Consider the following 22,407-nt stretch of genomic DNA (forward strand, 5'->3'; position numbering starts at 1 on the left):
GGAACCCTGAGTCAGAACTGCAGAGGCTGTGGCGAGAGTTGAAGGAGTCCCCGAAGAAGCTGCCGTCTCGACTGCAGGAGGCTGAAGGGGTAGCCCCGGCTAAATGTTTCAGTTTGGAGAAACTCAAACAGCAGCTACCGATCGAAGGAATGAGGAAAGATACAGATTCGAAGGATGATGTGCTGGACATATGGTACATGCTGCCTTTCGCTAACTTCCCTGTGATTGAGGAAGAGACCTTTGGCCCTTCTCCCACTGAGTCAGATGTAGTGGGGAGGGCTAGCTGTGGGCAGTCTGAGTTGCGGCAGGATTGGGAAGGAGGAGAGGTGGGGCCCCGGACACGGGACTGGGGGCTCCGAGCTGTAGTGGTGGCCTGAGTGGGAGAGGAGTTGGCAAGCAGGCCCGAGGTATCCCTAGTAGTGTCTGAGCCTTTTGGGTTTAGGTGAGGGGGTACGGAGGTCTCAGAGGGTTAAGAAGCTCCCAGATAGGTTGGCCTATGCAGCGCCCGTGGGATGGGAGTAAGGTCCACTGTTTGGGGAGCACTGTCACTGTGTGTATCTGTGTATGTGTGTGTTGTGTGTCTGCAGGACTGGTTGGCAAGTTATTTAGAAGTCATGAGGACATGACTTTATTTGGTGGGGGGAGAGTGTAAGGGGGTTTCGACTTTTATGTTACTGCGGAGGCTAATTAAAATGGCGTCTTTGTTATGTTAATGTGGGGAATGCGGCTTTGTTGTGTTAAACGCTGAGAGATGTTTGCACTAGCAGCTTGTTTTGTTTTAGAGTGTGATAAGAGAGTGTTATTAACCAATTGGGATAGTTGTTATGGTTTTGGTGTATTTGAAGATACTGTATGCGCGGGGTTTTGGGGCAGAAGGCGGGAGAACGAGACAGAGAATGGACGATGTGCTGTGATGTCCGCTAACGGGGTCGGACCCTGAGGAGGGCGTTCGGCAAGAAGACAGAGACGGACTCGTGTGAAGCGTCTGGTCGACCACCATTGTTGGTCCCAGGCGGCCGGTCGAGGTGGTCCGAGGGGGTCGCAGGGTGAAGAAGAAGGTCCTTGAGCTCCAATGGTTTTGTGCACGAAGAGATTGAATTTGATAAGTGTGGCGCCTTTTATTTTCCTTTTATATTTTATTCTCTCTTAATTATATAGTTCCAGTAATATCTATAAACTGTAAATCATTTAATTGCATCTGGTGTATTGTGTGTTATTTGGGCGGGTGGGGTACCTCACACAGCATCCACACAAACGAATTATCCAGTTTGGCGGGGCCGAGGCTGTTTCCCTAGACAGCGAGCCGAGCGACCCTGTGGGTGGCCGGGGGCGGGGCTACATTTATATTTATTGTGTTTTTTATTATCGTGTTCTGTATCTTTTGTGTTTTTTTTTACTGCATCAGATCTGGAGTAACAATTATTTTGTTCTCCTTTACACTCGTGTACAGGAAATAATGTTAAACAATCTTGAGTCTTTAAGTGACGCCTCTGCATTATGCTTTTGGCCAATAGGTTTGAGGTAGTGGATGAATCTCTTCCGGTAAAGCAGGTCAGCTTGAACTGTCTCCACTCAATCCATTGGGACTGAGTTCCATGAGACACGAGGCTGCAGATGCTGAAAGCTGGAGCAACAAACAATCTGCTGGAGGAACTCAGGCAGCATCTATGGAGCTAACGGAACTGTTCATATTTCAGAGAAAAAGAAACAACCCAAAGCATCAACAGTTCTGTTCCTCCCACAGATGCTGCTGAAATTTTTTGAGTTCCTTTAGGAGACTGGTTGTAGGGACAGAGATTAATGTCTCTTTTCCATAGTTGCTATGGATGGCAATTGTTCATGATAAAACCATTGTTATTTCTGGATTAGAGATCATAGACTGCCATTTGATGATTGTCAATTAGTGTGAACTGGAGCTACAGCCAGCATCTCCACTATCTGAAGCACCTTCTCAAATACATCCCTGCAGTATCTCAGTATGCTGATGGACTGAAAGCTTAAGTTATTAGGGTGGTTAAGAAGGCCTGTGGTGTTTTAGCCTTCATTAGTTGGGGGATTGAGTTCAAGAGCCGTGAGGTAATAATGTTCCACCGCTAGACCACACTTGGAGTATTGTGTTTATTTCTGGTTGCCTTATTACATGAAGGATATAGAGGCTTTAGAGAGGATGCAGAAGTGATTTAACAGGATGCAGCCTGGATTAGAGAGCATGTCTTAAGAGGAAAGGTTGAGTGAGCTAGAGCTTTTATCTTGGGAGTGAAGAAGGATGAAATGTGAGATGTTAGAGGTATACAAGCTGATAAGAGGCATTGGTAGAGTGGACAGCCAGTGCCATTTTCCCAAGGAGGCAAAGACTAATACAGGGCTTAAATTTACCCTTTGATGCTCTGGCTAATTAAGAACCTATCTGTCTCTGTCTTAAATATACCCAATGACTTGGTCGCCACAGCCATCGTGGCAGCAAATTCCACAGATTTACCACCCTCTGACTAAATTAATTTCTCCGCATCTCAGTTCTAAATGGATGTCCTTGAAACCTGAAGTCATGACCTCTTGTTCTAGAAATCCCTACCATGGGAAATAACTTTGCCCTATCTAATCTGTTCAGGCCTTTTATCATTCAGAATGTTTCCATGAGATCCTCCCTCATTCTACTGAACTCCAGGGAATACAGCCCAAGAGCTGCCAGACATTCCTCATATGGTAACCCTTTCATTCCTGGAATCATTCTTGTGAATCTTCTCTGAACCCTCTCCAATGTCAGTATGTCCTTTCTAAAATAAGGAGCCCAAAACTGCACACAATACTCCAAGTGCGGTCTCATGAGTGCATTATAGATCCTCAACATCACATCCCTGCTTTTATATTCTATACCTCTAGAAACGAATGCCAACATTGCATTCACCTTCTTCACAACCAATTCAACCTGGAAGTTAAACTTTAGGGTATCCTGCACAAGGACTCCCAAGTCCCTTTGCATCTCTGTACTTTGAATTTTCTACTCATCTAAATAATAGTCTTTCCATTTATCTCGTTCACCAGAGTGCATGACCATACACTTTCCAATATTGTATTTAATTTGCCACTTCTTTGCCCATTCTCTTAAACTATCCAAGTCTCTCTGCAGGCTTTTTGTTTCCTCAATACTACCCGCTCCTCCACCTATCTTTGTATCATCAGCAAATTTAGCCACAAATCCATTAACACCGTAGTCCAAATCATTGACATACATCATAAGAAGCAGCAGTCCCAACACCAACCCCTGTGGAACTCCACTGGTAACCGGCAGCTAGCCAGAATAGGATCCCTTTATTCCCACTCTCTGTTTTCTGCCGACCAGTCAATGCTCCACCCATGCTGGTAACTTCCCTGTAATTCCATGGGCTCTTATCTTGCTAAGCGGCCTCATGTGCAGCACCTTGTCAAAGGCCTTCTGAGAATCCAAGTACACCATGTCTACTGCATCTCCTTTGTCTATCCAGCTTGTAATTTAAATTTTTTAGATTAGATTTTTTTTTAGATTATTTCCTCAAAGAATTGCAGTAGGTTTATCAGCCAGGATTTTCCTTTCAGGAAACCATGCTGGCTTTGGCCTATCTTATCTGTCTGTCTGTATCTTGTTTTACGGCGGTTGGCATCCAGCTTAATGGTGCATTACCGGCACCCTCTGCTCTATACTGTGCACTAGACATACAATCTAAATCCCTTCACCCAATCACGTGCACACACACACACACACACACACACACACACACATACATATACAAACCTACACTTCACCCTCCCATCTTTGACCATCCTAGTATCCTATTCCTGTTTATTCATCATATTCTATAAAAAACCCCTGTACCCCTTAAAAACGCTAAAAATACCTGGACTTGTGCTCTCTCACCCATGCCCAGCAACCCTTTTAATGTGAATTCCTGCATCCCCAACTCCCTTAATTTATTTCTCATCATCTCTCTCTGTATCCCATACTTCCTGCAACTCAGAACTACATGTTCTACTGACTCCTCTTCCTGACATTTCTCACACAATCCTGTCTGGTGTTTCCCTATCATTTTCAATGTTTTGTTTAATGCACAATGCCCCAGCCTTAACCTAGTCCACACAATTTCCTCTCTTCTGTTTCCATTACCTACCCTAGTAACTGCAACACTCTTTTGTATTTGATATAAATGCCTCCCTTTCCCCTCCCTGTCCCATCTTTCTTGCCACATTCGGTTGACTTTTTCCCAGATTACACACTTAACCTCTGCTTTACTGATACTAATGTGCATTTCCACATTTTCTTTCTTTAACGCCCTCTTTGCCAACTCGTCCACCCTCTCATTCCCCTTCACCTCTACATGTGCTGGAACCCACAGAAATTTTACCTGACCTCCCTGATTTGCAATTCTTGTAACTAACTGAAGGACTTCATAAAGTACATCTTGCCGACTGTTTGTGTGAAAAGACCTTAAACTTGCTAGAACTGAGGATGAATCTGAACATATCAATGCTTTGGCTTGTCTGGCTTTCTGCACCCATTGCAACGCAACCAACACTGCCAGCATCTCCACTGTAAACACCCCTAACTTATTAGATGTTCTTCTGCTGATTCCAATTTCTTTTGCTGGTATTACCACCCCAAACCCTGTCACTCCTGTTTCAGGTTCCTTCACACCATCCATATAAATGTGAGTATAATCACTATACTTTTCCATCGCATGACAGTTAAATGCATTCACCAAATCTGTTTTATATCTTTCTTTCCTTTTTACCTCTAACAAATGCCAGTCTATGTCAGGCCATACAAGCTTCCATGGAGCTACAACCGGATAAACTACTGAAGGACTTATCCTCAGATCAAATACTCCACATTCTTTCGCGATATCATTCCCTACCTGACTAAAGGTATCCCTCTGAAACCTCTCATTTTCCCAGCACTCCTGCAACACTCCTTTAGTAGGGTAAGGAATCATTGTGCCCCTGCAAGTTAGCCCAGAAGTTTGCCATCAGTTGCATCCTTCTTAGTTCCAAAGGCATTATTCCCATTTCTACCTGTAGGGCTGACACTGGTGACGTTTTAAAAGCCCCACTGCACACTCTCAAGGCCTGAGCCTGAATCACATCCAGTTTCTTTATAAGAGACCTAACTGCTGATCCATATACTATATTTCCATAATCCAATACAGATCTTACTAAAGCCACATACATTCTCTTCAAAGCTGAATAACTTGCTCCCCATTCTCTACTAGTCAAACATCTCATCACATTTATTACTTTTTTACATTTCTCCTCAACTTTCCTGATATGGTCTGCCCATGTTAATCGTGAATCAAATATAACTCCCAGAAATTTAAATGATGCAACCCTTTCTAATTCAACCCCATACATCCTTAACTTCTTCCCTACCTCAACCCTTTTCCTGGTAAAAAAATACAGTTTGAGTTTTATCTACTGAAAATCTACATCCCCAATCATAACCCCACTCCACCACTTCATCAATTGCTTCTTGTAGTTTCCTGATTATATGGTCCATGTTCCTGCCTCATTTCCACAAGGCCCCATCATCCACAAACAGTGACCTACCTATATCCACTGATACCTTTGTGAAGACATCATTGATCATAATGATGGAAAGTAATGGGCTAATCACACTACCTTGAGGTGTGCCATTTTCCACTATGTACTGTTTTGATAATTCTGATCCAATCCGAACTTGAATTTTTCTACCAAACAAAAAATCTTTAATCTAATTAAAAACTCTCCCACCAACCCCCATCTTGTGCAGTTTAATTAATAATCCTTCTTTCCACATCATATCATAGGCTTTTTCAATGTCAAAGAACACTGCCACTACTGACTCTTTATTTGCCTGGGCCTTCCTTATTTCAGTCTCTAACATAATCACTGAGTCCATGGAATTCCTTCCCTTTCTAAAACCACTCTGATAACTTGCCAGCATTCCCCTTTTCTCAAGCTCATATGATAACCTTTCTGTTATCATCCTTTCCATTATCTTACATGTACTTGATGTTAATGCAATTGATCTGTAGCTAGTGGGTTTTGACAGATCCTTGCCAGGCTTCCTTATTGGAACTACTACTGCTTCTTTCCATGCACTTGGTAATCTTCCCTCCTCTCACACTCTGTTATAAAAATGCAGCAACTTCAAGAGCGCTCCTTCTCCTAGATTTTTTAGCATCACAGAGCATATCAGATCTTTCCCTGGGGAGATTGGTCTCGATCTCTTTATTGCTCTCACCATTTCTGCTAATGTAAATGGATCATCAATTATATCATCTGTTCCTTCCCTCCTGCTTAACACACCTGAGTGTTGGCTCATTATTCTTTCCCTTCTTCTTCTCCCTTCTTCAGACAAATTTTCTGAACTGTGTATCAGTACAAATGACTTGGCCATGACCTCAGCCTTATCCCTACTGGAGACTGCAGTTTCCTCCTCAGATATCATTACTGGATATTCCTATGCCCTTCTATCTCCTCCCATCCTCTTAATCATTCCCCATATCTCTCCCACAGGTGTTGTTCTTCCTACCTTGTCGCAAAAACTCCTCCAACTTGCCCTTTTAGCTTGACGTATAGTTCTTCTCACCATTGCCTGTGCTTTCTTATATTGAACCAAATGCTGCATATTATGGGTTCTTTTAACTAGCCTGAATGCTCTATTTCTGTTTTTTACAGCCTGACAACATTCCTCTGTCCACCATGATACCAGTTTTCTATTCATCCTATTTTTACTCCTAGGTATCCTAGATCCTCCTAGATACTCCTAGATCCTTCTGCTGCCATGATAATTGCTGAAGTCACCTGACTGTTTAATTCATCTACATTTCCAGAAATATCAATCTTTGTCAACCCTTCTTCACCCAATTTCTAGAACTTACCCCAATCAGCTTTTTCAAACACCCACTTTGGGGTTCCGCCACCTGGTCTTACTTCAACTCTTTCACCCACTGAACACAAAACTGGGTAGTGATCACTGCCTACTGTTGAAGCAGTCCAAACTCCCCAGTTACTAATGCCAGCCAAGGTATTAGACACTAACGTAATATCTAACACTGACTCAGTTCCTGTTGTTATATCTATCCTTGTGCCGCTACCATCATTCATACACACCAAATCCCTTTCTTCCATCAAATCTTCAATTGCCTTTCCATTTGGATCTGTAATCTGATCCCCCCATATTGTGCTATGAGCATTGAAATCTGCACACCACACTACTTTATGTCTGTTTTGTCCTTGTATCTTTAATAGGCTGTCCAAATCCAAACTTTTACATGGATTGTAGTAGTTAATTATAACCACTCCCTCCCCTCTCTCCCACACTTCCACCACTATGTATTCCTGATCATCTCCTTTTTCCAGTACCCTATATGGTATACCTTGCTCGATTAACATAGCACAACCTCCTCCTCCCCCTAGATTTCTATCTTTCCTTATCATTGTATACCCATATACCACAAAGTCTAAAGTTGGTTTCAACCAAGTTTCCTGAATACACACTACATCCAGTTTTACAACCATTTCTTTAATAAAGTGCTTGAATTCCTGGCTATTGGCCAGTAAGCTCTTGCATTCCATTGTAAAAGAATCACCATAATTAGTATTAACCAACACATGACACTTCCTGGCTTGACTGATTACTGAGGTTCTCCCTCACTTCCTCCCATGACAGTCCTACAAACCCTAAATGGTTTACTGCTGCTTTGACCACCAGCTGAATTTTGTCACTTTTTGACTTTACCTCAGCCGTACTATTAATCACTCCTGCAATGAATGTTACTAGAGCCTTTTTGTCTACATAAATCCTGTCATTTGTTTTTTGTCGCATCTCTCGTATCCCTATTGCTCCCTGTTCATTAGGAGCATTATTCTGTTCTCTTGACATTCTTACAGCTTCTGCATAAGTGATCTTTCTTTTCACTCTTATTTCTTGAATTTTAGTCTCCCGTCTCACAACCTCACACCCACTATATGCAACACTATGAGCTCCTCCACAATTGCAGCATTTTAGTTGAACTCCTGTTCCGCACTTTCCATAATCATGATCACTCCCGCATCTAGCACATCTCCTCTGCCTTTTACAGTTTTTAACCACGTGTCCAAACCTTTGACAATTATAGCACCTCAGTGGTTTTGGCACATACACCCTTACTGGGTAACTCATGAAACCCAGGAACACTTTCCTTGGCACTCTTTCTTCTTCAAATTCAATCAATACTGATTCACTTTCCTTTTTCACTCCCTCCTTTGTTGTTTTCAGTCTTTGAACATTCATTACTTTCCCTCCTTTGATATTCCTCTTTATCTCCTCCATATTTATACTCATTGGTATCCCCGTGATCACTCCTTTACAACCACTATTTTGTGCTCCCACCCTCCCAGTGTATTCCACCTTGCATTTTCCTATCTCTTTTAGCTTGAGTGCTTTCTCAAGTTGTTCCTCATTCGCACATCTTACCAATAAGTTGCCATCATTAAGGACTTTTGCAAGTACTATTTCCCCTATCTTATTTGTCAGAGTTGTTGTTAGCACAAACGGGTTAATTTTCTTCATATGTCCCTGAGCCTTCTCATTAAACCTAATTATGACAACACCTCCTCTCTGAGCTCATTCATCTTCCTCACTTTCAGAGCTTTCTCCACTATCATTTCTTATTCTTTTATTCTCTTTGTCTTGGGTTTTATTCATCCGACCCCTCACTACCTCCTCATTCCCTTTATTTCTCCCTTCACAATAATCCACCTCTCCCCAGCTGCCTAGCTCTGGTCCCAAGTCTCTATCCCTCTCCTTCTCCACTTTCTTTCCCTCAACCCCACCTCTTATCTTGTCCGCCATTACACGACCCCCTCCCAGCAATTTCCGTTCCTTCCCCACTCTCTTTCCCTCAACAGGTTCCAAACCACATTCACGCATCAAGCAAAACACAGCCAGCCCTTTGGAGAAGTCAAGAGTCCAACTCCCCGCCTGCTCGCGCCCGACGTCACTCGGCCTATCTTGTCATGTGCCTCCAGGTGCTCCATAATTTCATCCCTAACAATCGCTTCCAACAACTTCCCAACCACTGATGTCAGGCTAACAGGTCTATAGTTTCCTTTCTGCTGCCTCCCACCCTTCTTAAATAGCAGAGTAACATTTGCAATTTTCCAGTCATCTGGTATAATGCCAGAATCCATCGATTCTTGAAAGATCATCGTTAATGCCTCCGCAATCTCTCCAGCTACTTTCTTCAGAATCCGAGGGTGTATTCCATCAGGTCCAGGAGATTTATCTACCCTCAGACCATCAAGCTTCCTGAGCTCCTTCTCGGTCGTAATTTTCACTGCACAAGCTTCACTTCCCTGACACTCTTGAATGTCCGGTATACTGCAGATATCTTCCACTGGGAAGACTGTTGCACAATACGCATTCAGTTCCTCGGCCATCTCTGCATCTCTCATTACAATATCTCCAGCATCATTTTGTATTGGTCCTATATCTACCCTCGGCTCTCTTTTACCTTTTATATACTTCAGAAAGCTTTTAGTATCTTCTTTGATATTAGTCGCCAGCTTCCTTTCATAATTCATCTTTTCCTTGCTTATGACCTTCTTAGTTTCCTTCTGCAAGTTTTTAAAAGCTTCCTGATTCTCTATCTTCCCACTAGCTCTGGCTTCCTTGTATGCCCTCTCTTTTGCTTTTACTTAGGCTCTGACCTCACTTGTTAGCCATGGTAGTGTCCTTCTTCCTTTTGAAAATTTCTTCTTATTTGGAATCTGTCTTGCACTTCCCTCATTTTTTGCAGAAACTCCAGCCAATGCTGCTCTGCTGTCCTTCCTGCTATGGTCCCTTTCCAGGAGGGACATTTCTCCCATTTAGGAGACTTTTAGGTAAACACATGGATGAAAAGAAATGGAGGGCAATGTAGGGGGGGAAGGGTTAAATTGATCATGGAGCAGGTTAAAAGGCTGGCACAACATTGTGTGCTGAAGCGTCTGTACTGTGCTGCTCTGTTCTTTGACAGTTCCTGAAAACACCAGGCCTAATTCAATCAGAGTGAAGATCATAGAATTGTTATAACTCTAAAGGAGACTGGGAGGAGTAAGAAGAGCTATGGTCCAGGTGCAGGTCGATGGGACTAGGCAGAATAATAGTTTGGCCTGAACTAGATGTGTCAAAGGGCCTGCTTCTATGCTGTAGTGTTCTCGACTCAATGACTCTGATCCTATGTGGCCATTCAACGCATAGACATCTTGCTGTGCAAGTGCGGTTAATGTATACTGCAGCAAATCAAGTTGAGCTCATGAAGAGTAAATCAATCTGACTTTATTGCCATGTGCACAGTAAAAATTGAAGGTAAATTTTATTATCTGAGTACGTATGTGTCACCATATACAACCCTGAGATTCATTTTCATGGAGACATACTCAATAAATCTATAAAATAATAACCATAACAGAATCAATGAAACACTGCCCGACTAGGGCGTTCAACCAGCGTGCAGAAGGCAACACACTGTGCAAATAAAAAATGAAGAAATAATAATAAATAAATAAGCAATAAATACCAAGAACATGAGATATCAAGTCCTTGAGAGTGATTCCATAAGTTGTGGGAACATTTCATTGATGGAGCGAATGAAGTTATCCCCTTTGGTTCAGTTAGTAACTGTTCCTGAACCTGGTGGTGTGAATCCTGAGACTTCTGTACCTTCTTTCTGATGGCAGCAGTGAAAAGAGAACATGTCCTGGGTGATGGGGCCCTAATGTTGGATGTCGCTTTCCTGCAGCAGCATTTCATGCAGATGTGCTTAATGAGAGTGCTTTACCCTGCTTTAGCCATGAAGGACTGGCCCGTATCCACTACTTTTTATGATTTCTGTTCAAGGGCATTGGTGTTTCCATACTAGGCTGTGCTGCGGCCCGTCTGTAAACTATAGAAGTTTGTCAAAGTTTTAGATGTCATGCTGAATCTCCAAACACTTCCAAGGAGGTAGAGGCACTGCCAGGCTTTCTCCGTAATTGCATTTACGTGCTGGGCCCACGACAGGTCCTTTGAAATAATAACACTGAGGAATTTAAAGCTACAAACCGTGTCCACCTCTGATCCTCCGATGAGGACTGGCTCTTGGACCTCTGGTTTCATTCTCCTGAAGTATGGTGATGGACAGGTACAATGAAAATCCTGCTTGCAGTAGCATTATAGTCATGTGGACATCACGCAGAATAGAAATTATATATAAAATAATACTATAAAGTGAAAACAAAACTGCCAATGCAAGACCTTAGTGCGAAGACAAGTCATGGTAGTGCAAGAGAGGGTTAGGCTGGACAGGTCAGTTCATGAACCTGATGGCTGTGGGCAAATCGCAACAGCGAGAACGTGGTGGTGTGTGACTTCATTGGTCATTCTGTTGGGAAACTGTAGCGATTAGGGTTTTGCAGGAACAGAATGGTTGAAGGGACATAACCCCGTTCTTGAACCCAGTAGTGTGGGGAATGCATTGTTTGTGTAAACAAACAACACTCCCTAGGATGTGATGGGGGTAGTCTGCAAGTGTCGCCACATATTTCACCAGCAACATTAGCATGTCCATAGTTTTCCACAGAGAACAACACATGCAGCAGCAGCATCAACAGCAACCAAACGAAACAGGACAACACCAACAAAACAAACCCTTTTCCCACCCTCCCTCCCCCTGACACACACAGGCCTTCAACCCCAGGCCTGACTGGCTCTGGGCCTTCCGTCCTTGACCCTGGAATAATAGTAGCTGTGAAATGATGGCCGAGATAATGGGGGCCTTTGATGATGGATGTTACCTTCTTCAGGTAGTACAATGGTGGGGAGGGATGTGCCTGTTCAGGGTCCACAACTCTCTGTGGCTTCTTAGAGGGCTCTGTCGACAGGGGTAGAGGGGAAGCTACAGTTTAGAAAAAAGAAATTCAACTCAGGGATACAAATAAAGACTTCATTGTTAGGAGGAGAACTAATACAATGCTTGCAGAAGGTCAAGGGAATTACCTGAGGCTGCAGAAGCTCGGTCGTCAGGGAAACGCAACCACACAATTAGAGTGGAAAGGTGAAATGGATGAATGGTATTCTCAAAGGGTAAAGGCCCCTGTAGCTTCTGAAATGTATTTCCTTCACTGAAAGGCAGATAGTCATCTTGCTGTAGTTTAAAATTTAGATGTGAGTAAATCTTACTTACATTGGTATTTTTTTTAAATAAAGTATTTATCTGAAGATTTTGTATGAGCACAGGTGCTCAGAGGCTTTCAAAGTATTTCGTTTTCCTCAGTTTGAGCATTAATCACAAATACAAAGGAATCCCAAATCTCATTTTCACGGGATCTACTTGCTAAAAGCTGGAAATGGTTCAGGACTGGTGGTCCCCAGTGGTCTATGCTGGTAATTCATTGATAGACTCACTACCTCTAAGGGTCAATTGCTTTGATTCCCTTGATATGAATTCAGATTTGGGAAGTCTGACAGGTAAAAGAACATAGAACACTACAGCACAGTACAGGGCCTTCGGCACATGATGTTGTGCTGGCTTGTTACCCCACTGTCCGATTAATCCAACCCTTCCCTCCCATATAGCCTTCCATTTTTCTTTCATCCATTCATCCAGTCTCTTAAATGTCCCCAATATATCTGCCTCCACCACTACCTCTGCCAGTGTGTTCCATGCAGCTACCACTCTGTGTAAATAATTTTTCAAAATCTACTGCTAAACTTTCCTCCAGACACCTTAAAATTATGCCCTCTTGTATTAGCAATTTCTGCTCTGGGGAAAAATCTGTAGCTATCCCTCTATCAATGCCTCTCATCGTCTTGTACACCTCTATCAAATAATCTGTCATCCTCTTTCAATTCAAAAAGTTCCCAGCTCACTCAAACGGTCATCTTAAGACATGTTCTCTCATCCAGTTAACATCCTGGTAAAACTCTTCTACACCTTCTCTAAAGCCTCCATATCCTTCCTGTAATGAGGCAACCAGAACTGAACATAATACCCCAAGTGTGGTCTAACCAGAGTTGTATAGAGCTGCAACATTATCTCCCAGCTCTTGAACTCAATCCCCTAACTAACGAAGACCAGTACTCCATAAGCCTTCTTACCCACCCAATCAACTTCGGCAGCAATTTTGAGGGATCTGTGGATGTGGACCCTAAGGTCCTTCTGTTCCTCCACACAACCAGGAGTACTATCATTAACCTTATACTCCGCCTTCAAAAGTGCATCATATACTTTTCCCGATTAGGCATAGATTAAGACTAATCCATACAGATGAAAGTAAAGGCTATCCAACTATTAATATCCAAATAAAAGTCCGATTTATAATTTATTCAACTATCAATGCCCTCCTTTGCATCAACACCAATTCAGTCTGAGGATATGCTGGGGGCAGCCCGCATGTGTTGCCATGGTTTTGGTACCAGTGCAGCATGCCCACAACTTGCTAACCTAACCCATACACCCTTGGAATACCAGAGGAAACCAGAAACCAGAGCACCTGGAGGACATCCACAGGGTCCCGAAGGGAACCTATAAACTCCTTACAGGGAACAGCAGGAACTGCACCTAGTTGCTGGCACTGTGAAGTGTTACACTGGCTGATACAATTATTAGGTTACTAGATCAGCACAGCATCGTGGTCTGAAGGACCTGCTTATGGTGCTGTACTTTCTAGGTTCTATGTTCCACTTAACTTGTACTTCACAAATAACATGCTGCGAGAATGAATTGAAGCTGCAGTTTCAACTGTTCACAAGATGCATTGCACTGTCTTGGTAATAGTTACTGAAATAAATGTTCTATTGCCTCTTCTTGTAGATGAGGCCATCATTCTTTGTGGTTAAAAATACACTGGGATATCAAAAGCAATGATAAGCAAACGTAACCATCGGTGTTCTCTGCTGATCTGAAAATAACTCAGCATCAATTCAGAACATCAACAAACGGTCACTGGGGTACCAGACTGAGGCACAGCTCTCAAAGCAATATTATATCAGCAAGAAACCATTCCCAGATTGTTTCCTTGATTAAACCAGGGCACAATCAACTCTGCCCTCACCTCTTTCATTTTCCTTTCCCTATGCCATGTCATTCCCACTCCCAGATCAATTCTATTCTAAATTCACTCCTCAGATCTTTGTCAATCCCATTGATTCTCCCTCTCAATCACACAGCAGTTTCCCATCCTTGCCTTTAGCTCTTGTCTGCATTTGAGAATGGATAGGAAAAGTTTAGAGGGATATGGTGCAAATGCAGGCGAATGGGACTAGCTTAGATGGGCACCTTGTTTGGCATGAACCAGTTGGGTTGAAGGGCTCGTTTGCGTGCTGTATGATTCTATGCGAATCTATGAAACAGGCAAAAGATCCTCTGCCACCAGCTTTGTAATGGTCTGAACTGCATGAACAGTGAGAGAGAAAAGCTGTTCACTGTACCTTGGTACATTTTATCTATCTTTGTTTATTTTGAGATACACCGCAGAACACCCCACTGTTTTGTTTTGTAACTTCAAAACATTAACATAATTCAAAGGAAGAGCGGGAGTCTGAAATGGCCATAAGATAGGGGAGCAGAATTAGGCCATCTGGTCCATCGAGTCTGCTCCGCCATTCAATCATGGCTGATCTCCTCCTCAACCCCATTTTCCAGCCTTCTCCCCATCACCTTTGATGCCATGTCCAATCAAGAACCTATCAATCTCTACCTTAAATATACCCAAAGACCTGGCCTCCACAGCTGCATGTGGCAACAAATTCCACAAATGCAGGTCTAACTTCACGTTTACTTTAAGCAAGATGCACACGTACCATTTGGTAGTATGATGACATATGCAATTCACAGATTTTTTACATATAATCATAAGGAATTACATAAATAACAAAGATGCTTAATCAAACAATATTTTTACTCAAATATTACTGAAATATTAATTACACAACACCAACAAGTCACACCATCCCCCCCACCCCCCCAGCATCCCACCTATTTAACACTAACCTAATCATAGGACAATTTACAACGACCAATTAACCAACTTATGGGTACACCTTTGGATTGTGGGTGGAAACCAGAGCATCCGGAGGAAACCCATATGGTCACGGGGAGAACGTACAAACTCCATACAGATGGCGCTGGAATTGAACTGTGAACTCCAGGTCACCCTGAGCTGCAATAGTGTCATGCTAACCACTGTGCTATCGTGGCACCCAAATGAGATCTTGCTTTTCACGTCATTAAATGCTGCAGTCTTGACGAGGAAAATACTTTGAAACTGACTCAAGTTCTAACAGAAAAGGATTGTACTTGAAGCACTGACTTTGCATATATGAGCCCAACACCTTACCTCGTGACTGCCATGACATCTGATATTAATAAACAAATTCCAATTCAAATTTGACTAACATGTAGACAAAGGCATATGAATGGTCCATAATGTGGTATTTGTATGGTAATTGCTTTAGTATTGTCACCTGCCCCGAGATACAGTGAAAAAAATTGTGTACATGTCGTGCATATAGATCACACCATAACTAAGTATGTAAATAAGGGCTGGGTTTGTTATTCCTCTCCATAGATGCTGCCAATCTTGTGGAATTCCATACAAACATAAGATATAGGAGCAGATTTAGGCCATTTGGCCCATTGAGTCTGCTCCATCATTCTATCATTGCTGATTTATTAATCCTCTCAACCCCATTCTCCTGCCTTTTCTCTATAGCATTTGACACCCTTACAGATAAAGAATCTATCAACTTCTGCTTTAAATCACATTAAATCAGGGGTTCCTAACCTTTTTTATGCCATGGACCCTAGGTTGGGAACCCCTGCTTTAAATATACCTAATAACTTGGCCTCCAAAGCCATCTGTGGCAATGGATTCCACAGATTCGCTGCCCGCTGAGTAAAATAATTCCTCCTCATCTCCGTTCTAAGGGGACGATTCTAAATTTCTAAAGGCCCTCTGGTTCAAGATTCCCCCACTATATGAAACAACCTCTCTTCATGCACTTTATCTCAGCCTTTCAATATTTGATAGGTTTCAATGAGATTCCCCTCCTTCTTCTAATCCCCAGCAAGTAGAGGCCCAGAGCCCTCAAACGCTCCTCATATGTTAACCCTTTCATTCCCAGGATCATTCTTATGAACCTTCTCTGGACCCTCTTTAATGCCAGCATATCTTTTCTTAGATAAGGGGCCCAAAACTGCTCACGTGTGCTCTTGTCAAAGCCTTATAAAGCCTCAGCATTTCACCCTTGCTTTTATATTCTAGTCTTGAGATGAATGCTAACATTACATTTGCCTTCCTTACCACTGACTCAACCTGCAAATTTCCTTCAGCATTTTGTGTGTGCTTTCCCTGGAGTGCAGGAGGCTGTGAGGATAACCTGACTGGGTTATATGTAATTATGCTGGGGAGAGAAATGGTAATATTAAAATTATTTTTCCCATAATGGGTGTGTCTAAGCCAAGAGGGCACATTTTTAATTTTTAAGAGGGTACATTTTTAGATTGGAAGTTTAGAGAGGACCTAAGGAGATAAATTTTCGCACTATTGCATACAGTACATCAATTGGAAAGACAAGTTTTGAGGAACAGAGGCACAAGTGATTCTGCAGATGCTGGAAGTCTTGAGCAACACATAAAAGTCTGCAGGAACTCAGTAGATAGAGCAGCATCGATGGAAATGAATAAACAGTCTATGTTTTGGGCCAAGACACACCCTTTCCTTTATTCCATGATCTACTCCTCTCCTATTAGATTTCTTATTCTTTAACACTTTACTTCTACAACCTATTACCTCCCAGCTTCATGCACCTTTACCTGGTCTCACCTATCATCTACCAGCTTTACTCCTTCCCCTCCCCCCACCTTCTTAGTCTGGCTTCTTCCCCCTTCCTTTCCAAAAGTGTCACCTGTTTATTTCCCTCCACAGATGCTGCCTGACTGCTGAGTTCCTCCAGCAGTTGTGTTTGTAGTTAACAAATGAGGAGATACTGCTCAGAAATCCTGAATGGTTCCAGTATCCTAAACAAAATATAACCTGCCAGTTTAAAATTTCTTTAACGCAACCTTAATTTACCAACAACTGACAGTGAACCCCATAAAGAGATCTTAAGGCAATGCGTTTGTGATTGGCTAGAGAAGATCACCTTAGAGAAGGATGGAGAGGTAGAGGTGCAGAGTGATTCAGACAAAATTCCAGAGTTTAGGATTTTGACAGCTGAAGATCGGGAGACCAACAGTGGAGGGATTAAATCTGGAATCAAAAGAAGTCCAGAATTATGGAATTAGAGATCTTTTTGGCGTTCTATGGAGTTGGATGAGATTACAAAGATAAAGAAGGGCAAGACCTTATAGAAGTTTATAAAATCAAGAGGGTTATAGATAAGGTGGAAAAGCAGTCTCTTTTGGGTGGCATGGTAGCGCATCACTTTACAGCACTAGCTGTAAGATTGGTTCAATTCCTGATATTTCCTGTAAGGAGTTTGTACATTCTCCCCATGAATGCATGGGTTTCTGCCCACTTTCCAAAGATGTACGGTTAGGGCTAGTGAGTTGTAGGCATTCTATGTTTGCGCTGGAAGTGTGGCAACACTTGCAGCCTGCTCTGTCCAATCCTCACTGATTTGATTTGACACAAACCAAACGACGGATTTCACTGGATGTTTTGATGTACATGTGATAAATAAAGCTAATCTTTAATCTCTTTTTCCCAGGGTAGGGGAGTCTAAAACTAGGGATTTGAGGTGAGAATGGAAAGAGTTAAAAGGGTCTTAAAGGGAAACCTTTTCGGACAAAGGGCGGTAGCTAAATTGGAACGAGCTGTCAGAGGAGGCAGGTATAAAAACATGTTTAAAGGACATTTAGACAGGTTTGTGGATAGAATAGTTCAAATTTATTGTCATCTGACTGCCCATACATACGACCAAATGAAACTTTGTAACTCCGGACCACGGTGCACTCACAAAACCTATATCACATATAACACATAAAACAAAATATTACCATAAATATGTTGAACCCATAAACACTACACTATTTTTTATTTCTATTTTTGCCCTACTTACTTAATTTAACTATTTTTTATACCTAGTGTAATTCACATTCTTATTCTAATATGTATTGTACTGCAAAGACAACAGATTTCATAACATATGCCAGTGATATTAAACCTGATTCTGTATAATAAAGTAGAATTCAAAATGCATGTAGTGCACAACACAGGTAAGCAGCTCACTGTCGTAGTGACGAGGCCTCAGTGGTAGCAGGGTATTCATTAGCTTTACAGCCTGAGGAAAGAAGCTGTTACCCAGTCTGGCAGTCCAAATCCTGATGCTTCTGTTCCTCCTTCCTGCTGTGGGTCAAAGAGAAAAGGTCTAAAGAGATCTAGGCCAAATAGAGGCAAATGGGACTAGCTTGGATAGACATCTTGGTCAGCGTGAGCGAATTCTGTTGAAGGGCCTGTTTTCCTGGTGTATGACTCTTAAGACAATGGAAAGATCTGAAACGAATGCTTAGCTATTGTGGATCAGTGAGCTCAGTGACAATGGATGAACAGTATTCAGTGTCAGTTATAACGCGGATAGGAGAACTTTGGAGGGCCTTGGGTTCAGGGGTGTCAAACAAGAGTGCAAATCATAGTTAGTGATGACAGAGACAAAGTTGAGGATAAAGCACCAGGTCAGCCAGATGCAGGGACTGAGTTATTCAATAGAATGCGAGAGTCTTCATTGTGACATAGTAATATACACTCAGTGGCCACTTTATTATGTACACATGCTTATTAATGCAAATATCCAATCAGCCAATCATGCGGCAGCAACTCAATGGATAAAAGCATGAAGGATAAAAGCATGGTCAAGAGGTTCAGTCGTTGTTCAGACCAAACATCAGAATGGAGAAGAATTATGATATAAGTGACTTCGACCGTGGAATGATTGCTGGTGCCAGATGGGGTGGTTTGCATATCGAGAAACTGCTGATCTCCTGGGATTTTCACACATAACAGTCTCTAGAGTTTACAGAGAATGATGTGAAAAACAAAACAAAAAATCCAGTGTGCGGCAGTTTTGTGGGCAAAATGCTTTGTCAATGACAGAGGCTAGAGGAGAACAGCCAGACTGGTTGAACTGACAGGAAGGCAACAGTAACTGAAATAACCATGTGTTAAAACAGTGGTGTGTACAAGAACATCTCTGAATGCACAGCTATGAAGTAAATGGGCTATAATGAAGGAAGACCACGTTGGGTTCCACTCCTGTGGCCACTTTATTAAGTACACTTCTATACCTGATAAAGTGATCACTTGAGTGTAGCACGAGATGGAAGAAAAGTTATTTCCCGTGGTAGGGGAGTCTAGGACAAGAGGGCACAACTTCAGGATTGAAGGACATCCATTTAGAACAGAGATGCGGAGAAATTACTTTAGTCAGAGGGTGGTAAGTCTGTGAACTTTGCCGCCACCAGCGGCTGTGGAAGCCAAATCATTGGGTGCATTTAAGGCAGAGATAGATAGGTTCTTGATTAGCCAGTGCATCAAAGGGTATAGGGAGAAAGCAGGGGAGTGGGGATGACTGAAAGACTTGGATCAGCCCATGATTGAATGACAGAGCAGACTTGATGGGCCGAATGGCCTACTTCTGCTCCTATATCTTATGGTCTTATGGTCTTATAAACCGTGAATTGACTAGCCAGTATTCCCTGTAGTACGGAATGTTTTATTATGATTTATTTTTATCTATATTAATGATTTAGATGATAATGTGGTAAACTGGATCAGTGAATTTGCAAATGACACCAAGATTGGGGGTGTAGTGGACAGTGAGGAAGGCTACCAAAGCATGCAGAGAAAATTTACAAGGATGTTGTCGGGGCTTGAGGTTCCGAGTTATAGGGAAAGGTTAAATAGATTAGGACTTTGCTTCCTGGAGCACAGGAGAACGAGGGGAGATCTTATATAGATATACAAAATTATGAGGGGTATAGATAGGATGCATGCAGGTTTTTCCCCCTCAGGTTGGGTGAGACTAACTAGAGGCCATGTATTTAGGATGAATGGTGAAATATTTAAGGGAAATCCGATGGGAACTTAGACCGTGATGCAAGTGTGGAATGAGCTGCCAGCAGATATGGTAGATGTGGGTTCTACACTAACACTTAAGAGAAGTTTTCATAGGTACATATATGAAGGTCTATAGTCCAGGTGCAGGTAGAATGAACTGAGGCAGTATGAACTAGTTGGGCCAAAGGGCCTGTTTCTCTGCTGCAGTGCTGTCTGACTCTATTGTTGAATTTGATAATGACTAAAAAAGCAAGATAGGTAAATAAATATGCAGTAAGTTATTTCCTTCAAAAAAATGTCAAGAACAAAAGGGTGTAACTTTTCAGCTGTTCAGGTGAAACCATTTCACACAATGAGCAAAGGAAATCATTCAGACTTGCAAAGTTAGCTTTGTTTTTTCTTTCCCATGGCTTCCTGGCCTGTTGTTTCCAGCGTCTTTTAATATATTTTAGATTTCCAGCACCTGCAGTTTTGTTTTAATTAGTAAATGATATTTGTTACCTCAAGGTATTAATCACTGGGGCATGGTAGTTAATGGAGTTGAAGGGGAGATTAATAAGATTTAATTGAAGACCAGAAACAGATTAAGGTCTAAATGGACCCTTTTGTTGTCTACATCTGATATTAGAAATGAGTTATTTCACTCTGTGAAACTTGTTTCTTTTGCCAGGTTAACAATTCTTTTCCCCTTTTTTCTACCAATTCAACCTTACAGAAGAAATCGATTTTTGTGCTGAGTTCAATACTGATGGCCTCGCTCTTTGGGGCCGTGGTCCGGTACACAAACCACATCTCATCGCTGCTTCTTCAGTCTTACCCTGACCAGGATGGGATTTTAAGCACAGCAAGAGCGTTCACACATACCACCATCAGCCAGCAGCCCCGCGACCTCCTTGGCTACATCAGTGTCACAACGCAGCAGGTAACTGTATCAATATGGCGACGCAATCCTTTCATATCAACATGGATATCATATTTACCCTTAGTTTGTGCTCAGGCACAAGGTTGGTAATTGATAATCTGTTTAGCCATAAGAACTACTTCTGACAAGCACAATATTTTCTGGGCCCATATCTAAGGAAAGATGCTGGGCCTGGAGAGTGTTCAGAGGACGTTCACAAGAATGATCCAAGGAACAAAAAGCTTAACATATGAGGAGTGTTTGATGGCTGTGGGTCTGTACTTGATGGAATTCAGAAGAATGAGGGGGAATCTCATTGAAACCTACTGGATGCTGAAAGGTCTCAATATTGAGATGTTTCCATTGGTAGGGAAGTCTAGGATTTGAGGGCACAGCCTCAGGACAAAGGATGTTCCATTAAAACTGAGATGAGGAGGGGAATCAACAATGAAATGAAATTTCTTTAGGCAGAGGGTGGTGAATCTGTGGAATTTGTTGCCATGGAGTTTCATGGAGGCTAAGTCACCATGTCTCTTTAAGGCAACGATTGATAGGTTCTTGATTGGTAATGGGTTAAGGATAGATGGGTGAATGAAGTTTAAAAAGTTCAGCCATGACTGAATGGTGAAGCAGACTGAATGAGCTGAATGGTCTAATTTTGCTCCTATCTCTTTTTGGTCTCATGGTATTTGGTTTATTACTATCACATGTTTTAAGATAAAGTGGAAAGCATTTGTTTGCATGCCAGCCTGACAGATCGTCCCATACAGAAGTACAATGAGGTAGTACAAAAGGAAAAGAAGCAAAATTAAGAATATAGAGTTACTGATCAGAATCAGGTTTATTATCACTGGCATATGTTGTGATATTTCTTAATATGCAGAAAATTCAGGACAGGTACACAGCAGTCCCTTGACTCATCTTTGTTCATCCAATTTATCCTCAAAGCAGAGGTTCCTGAACCAATTTTACCGCCTGCATTTTAAAGAGATTTTTTTCTCCTTCCCTCTTACTCTCCACACTAATGATAAAATATTCTTATTTATAACCTTACCACACAATTACTAGGGTGACAATGCCACATTCCAAGTTCAAAAACCAAAGAATAAAAGTTTTTTAAAAATTTCTACTGTGCACCATATCTCATTGTCAACAGCCTTTCTGGGGGTGGTGGGGGGGGGGGGCGGTCAGAATGTCAGACAGTGGCATCCCACTAAAGTGATTTGAGCAGCGGATGTAGGTTGAGACTCCAAAGCAGTACTAAAGAAAGTTGGTACCTTTGGAGGAGCGTGTAAACCATCATATGACAGCAGTGTTTGAATGGAGAGGCAGGATGTTCTCAGTGTCCGGAGGGATGCTCAGTGCAGAAAACTCTGCCACAGTCCGTAGGGCGGCATGGTAGCATTATGGCATCCGTTAGTCTTGCGAAATCATGG

The 22,407-nt window shown here is 42.2% G+C and overlaps 1 protein-coding gene across 3 annotated transcripts in view; it reads left to right on the plus strand.

The window, feature by feature from the left end:
* st6galnac3 (ST6 (alpha-N-acetyl-neuraminyl-2,3-beta-galactosyl-1,3)-N-acetylgalactosaminide alpha-2,6-sialyltransferase 3) overlaps window positions 1–22,407 on the plus strand; it is a 322,126-nt gene that overhangs the window by 23,182 nt on the left and 276,537 nt on the right. For all 3 annotated transcript variants that reach the window (XM_063064719.1, XM_063064717.1, XM_063064718.1), the window contains exon 2: window positions 20,786–20,992. In XM_063064719.1, coding sequence (XP_062920789.1) covers window positions 20,786–20,992 — 207 coding nt within the window. The remainder of the gene's footprint in view (window positions 1–20,785; window positions 20,993–22,407) is intronic.

The sequence above is a fragment of the Mobula hypostoma genome, chromosome 12, assembly GCF_963921235.1.
Source record: "Mobula hypostoma chromosome 12, sMobHyp1.1, whole genome shotgun sequence".
NCBI classification, from domain to species: domain Eukaryota; kingdom Metazoa; phylum Chordata; class Chondrichthyes; order Myliobatiformes; family Myliobatidae; genus Mobula; species Mobula hypostoma.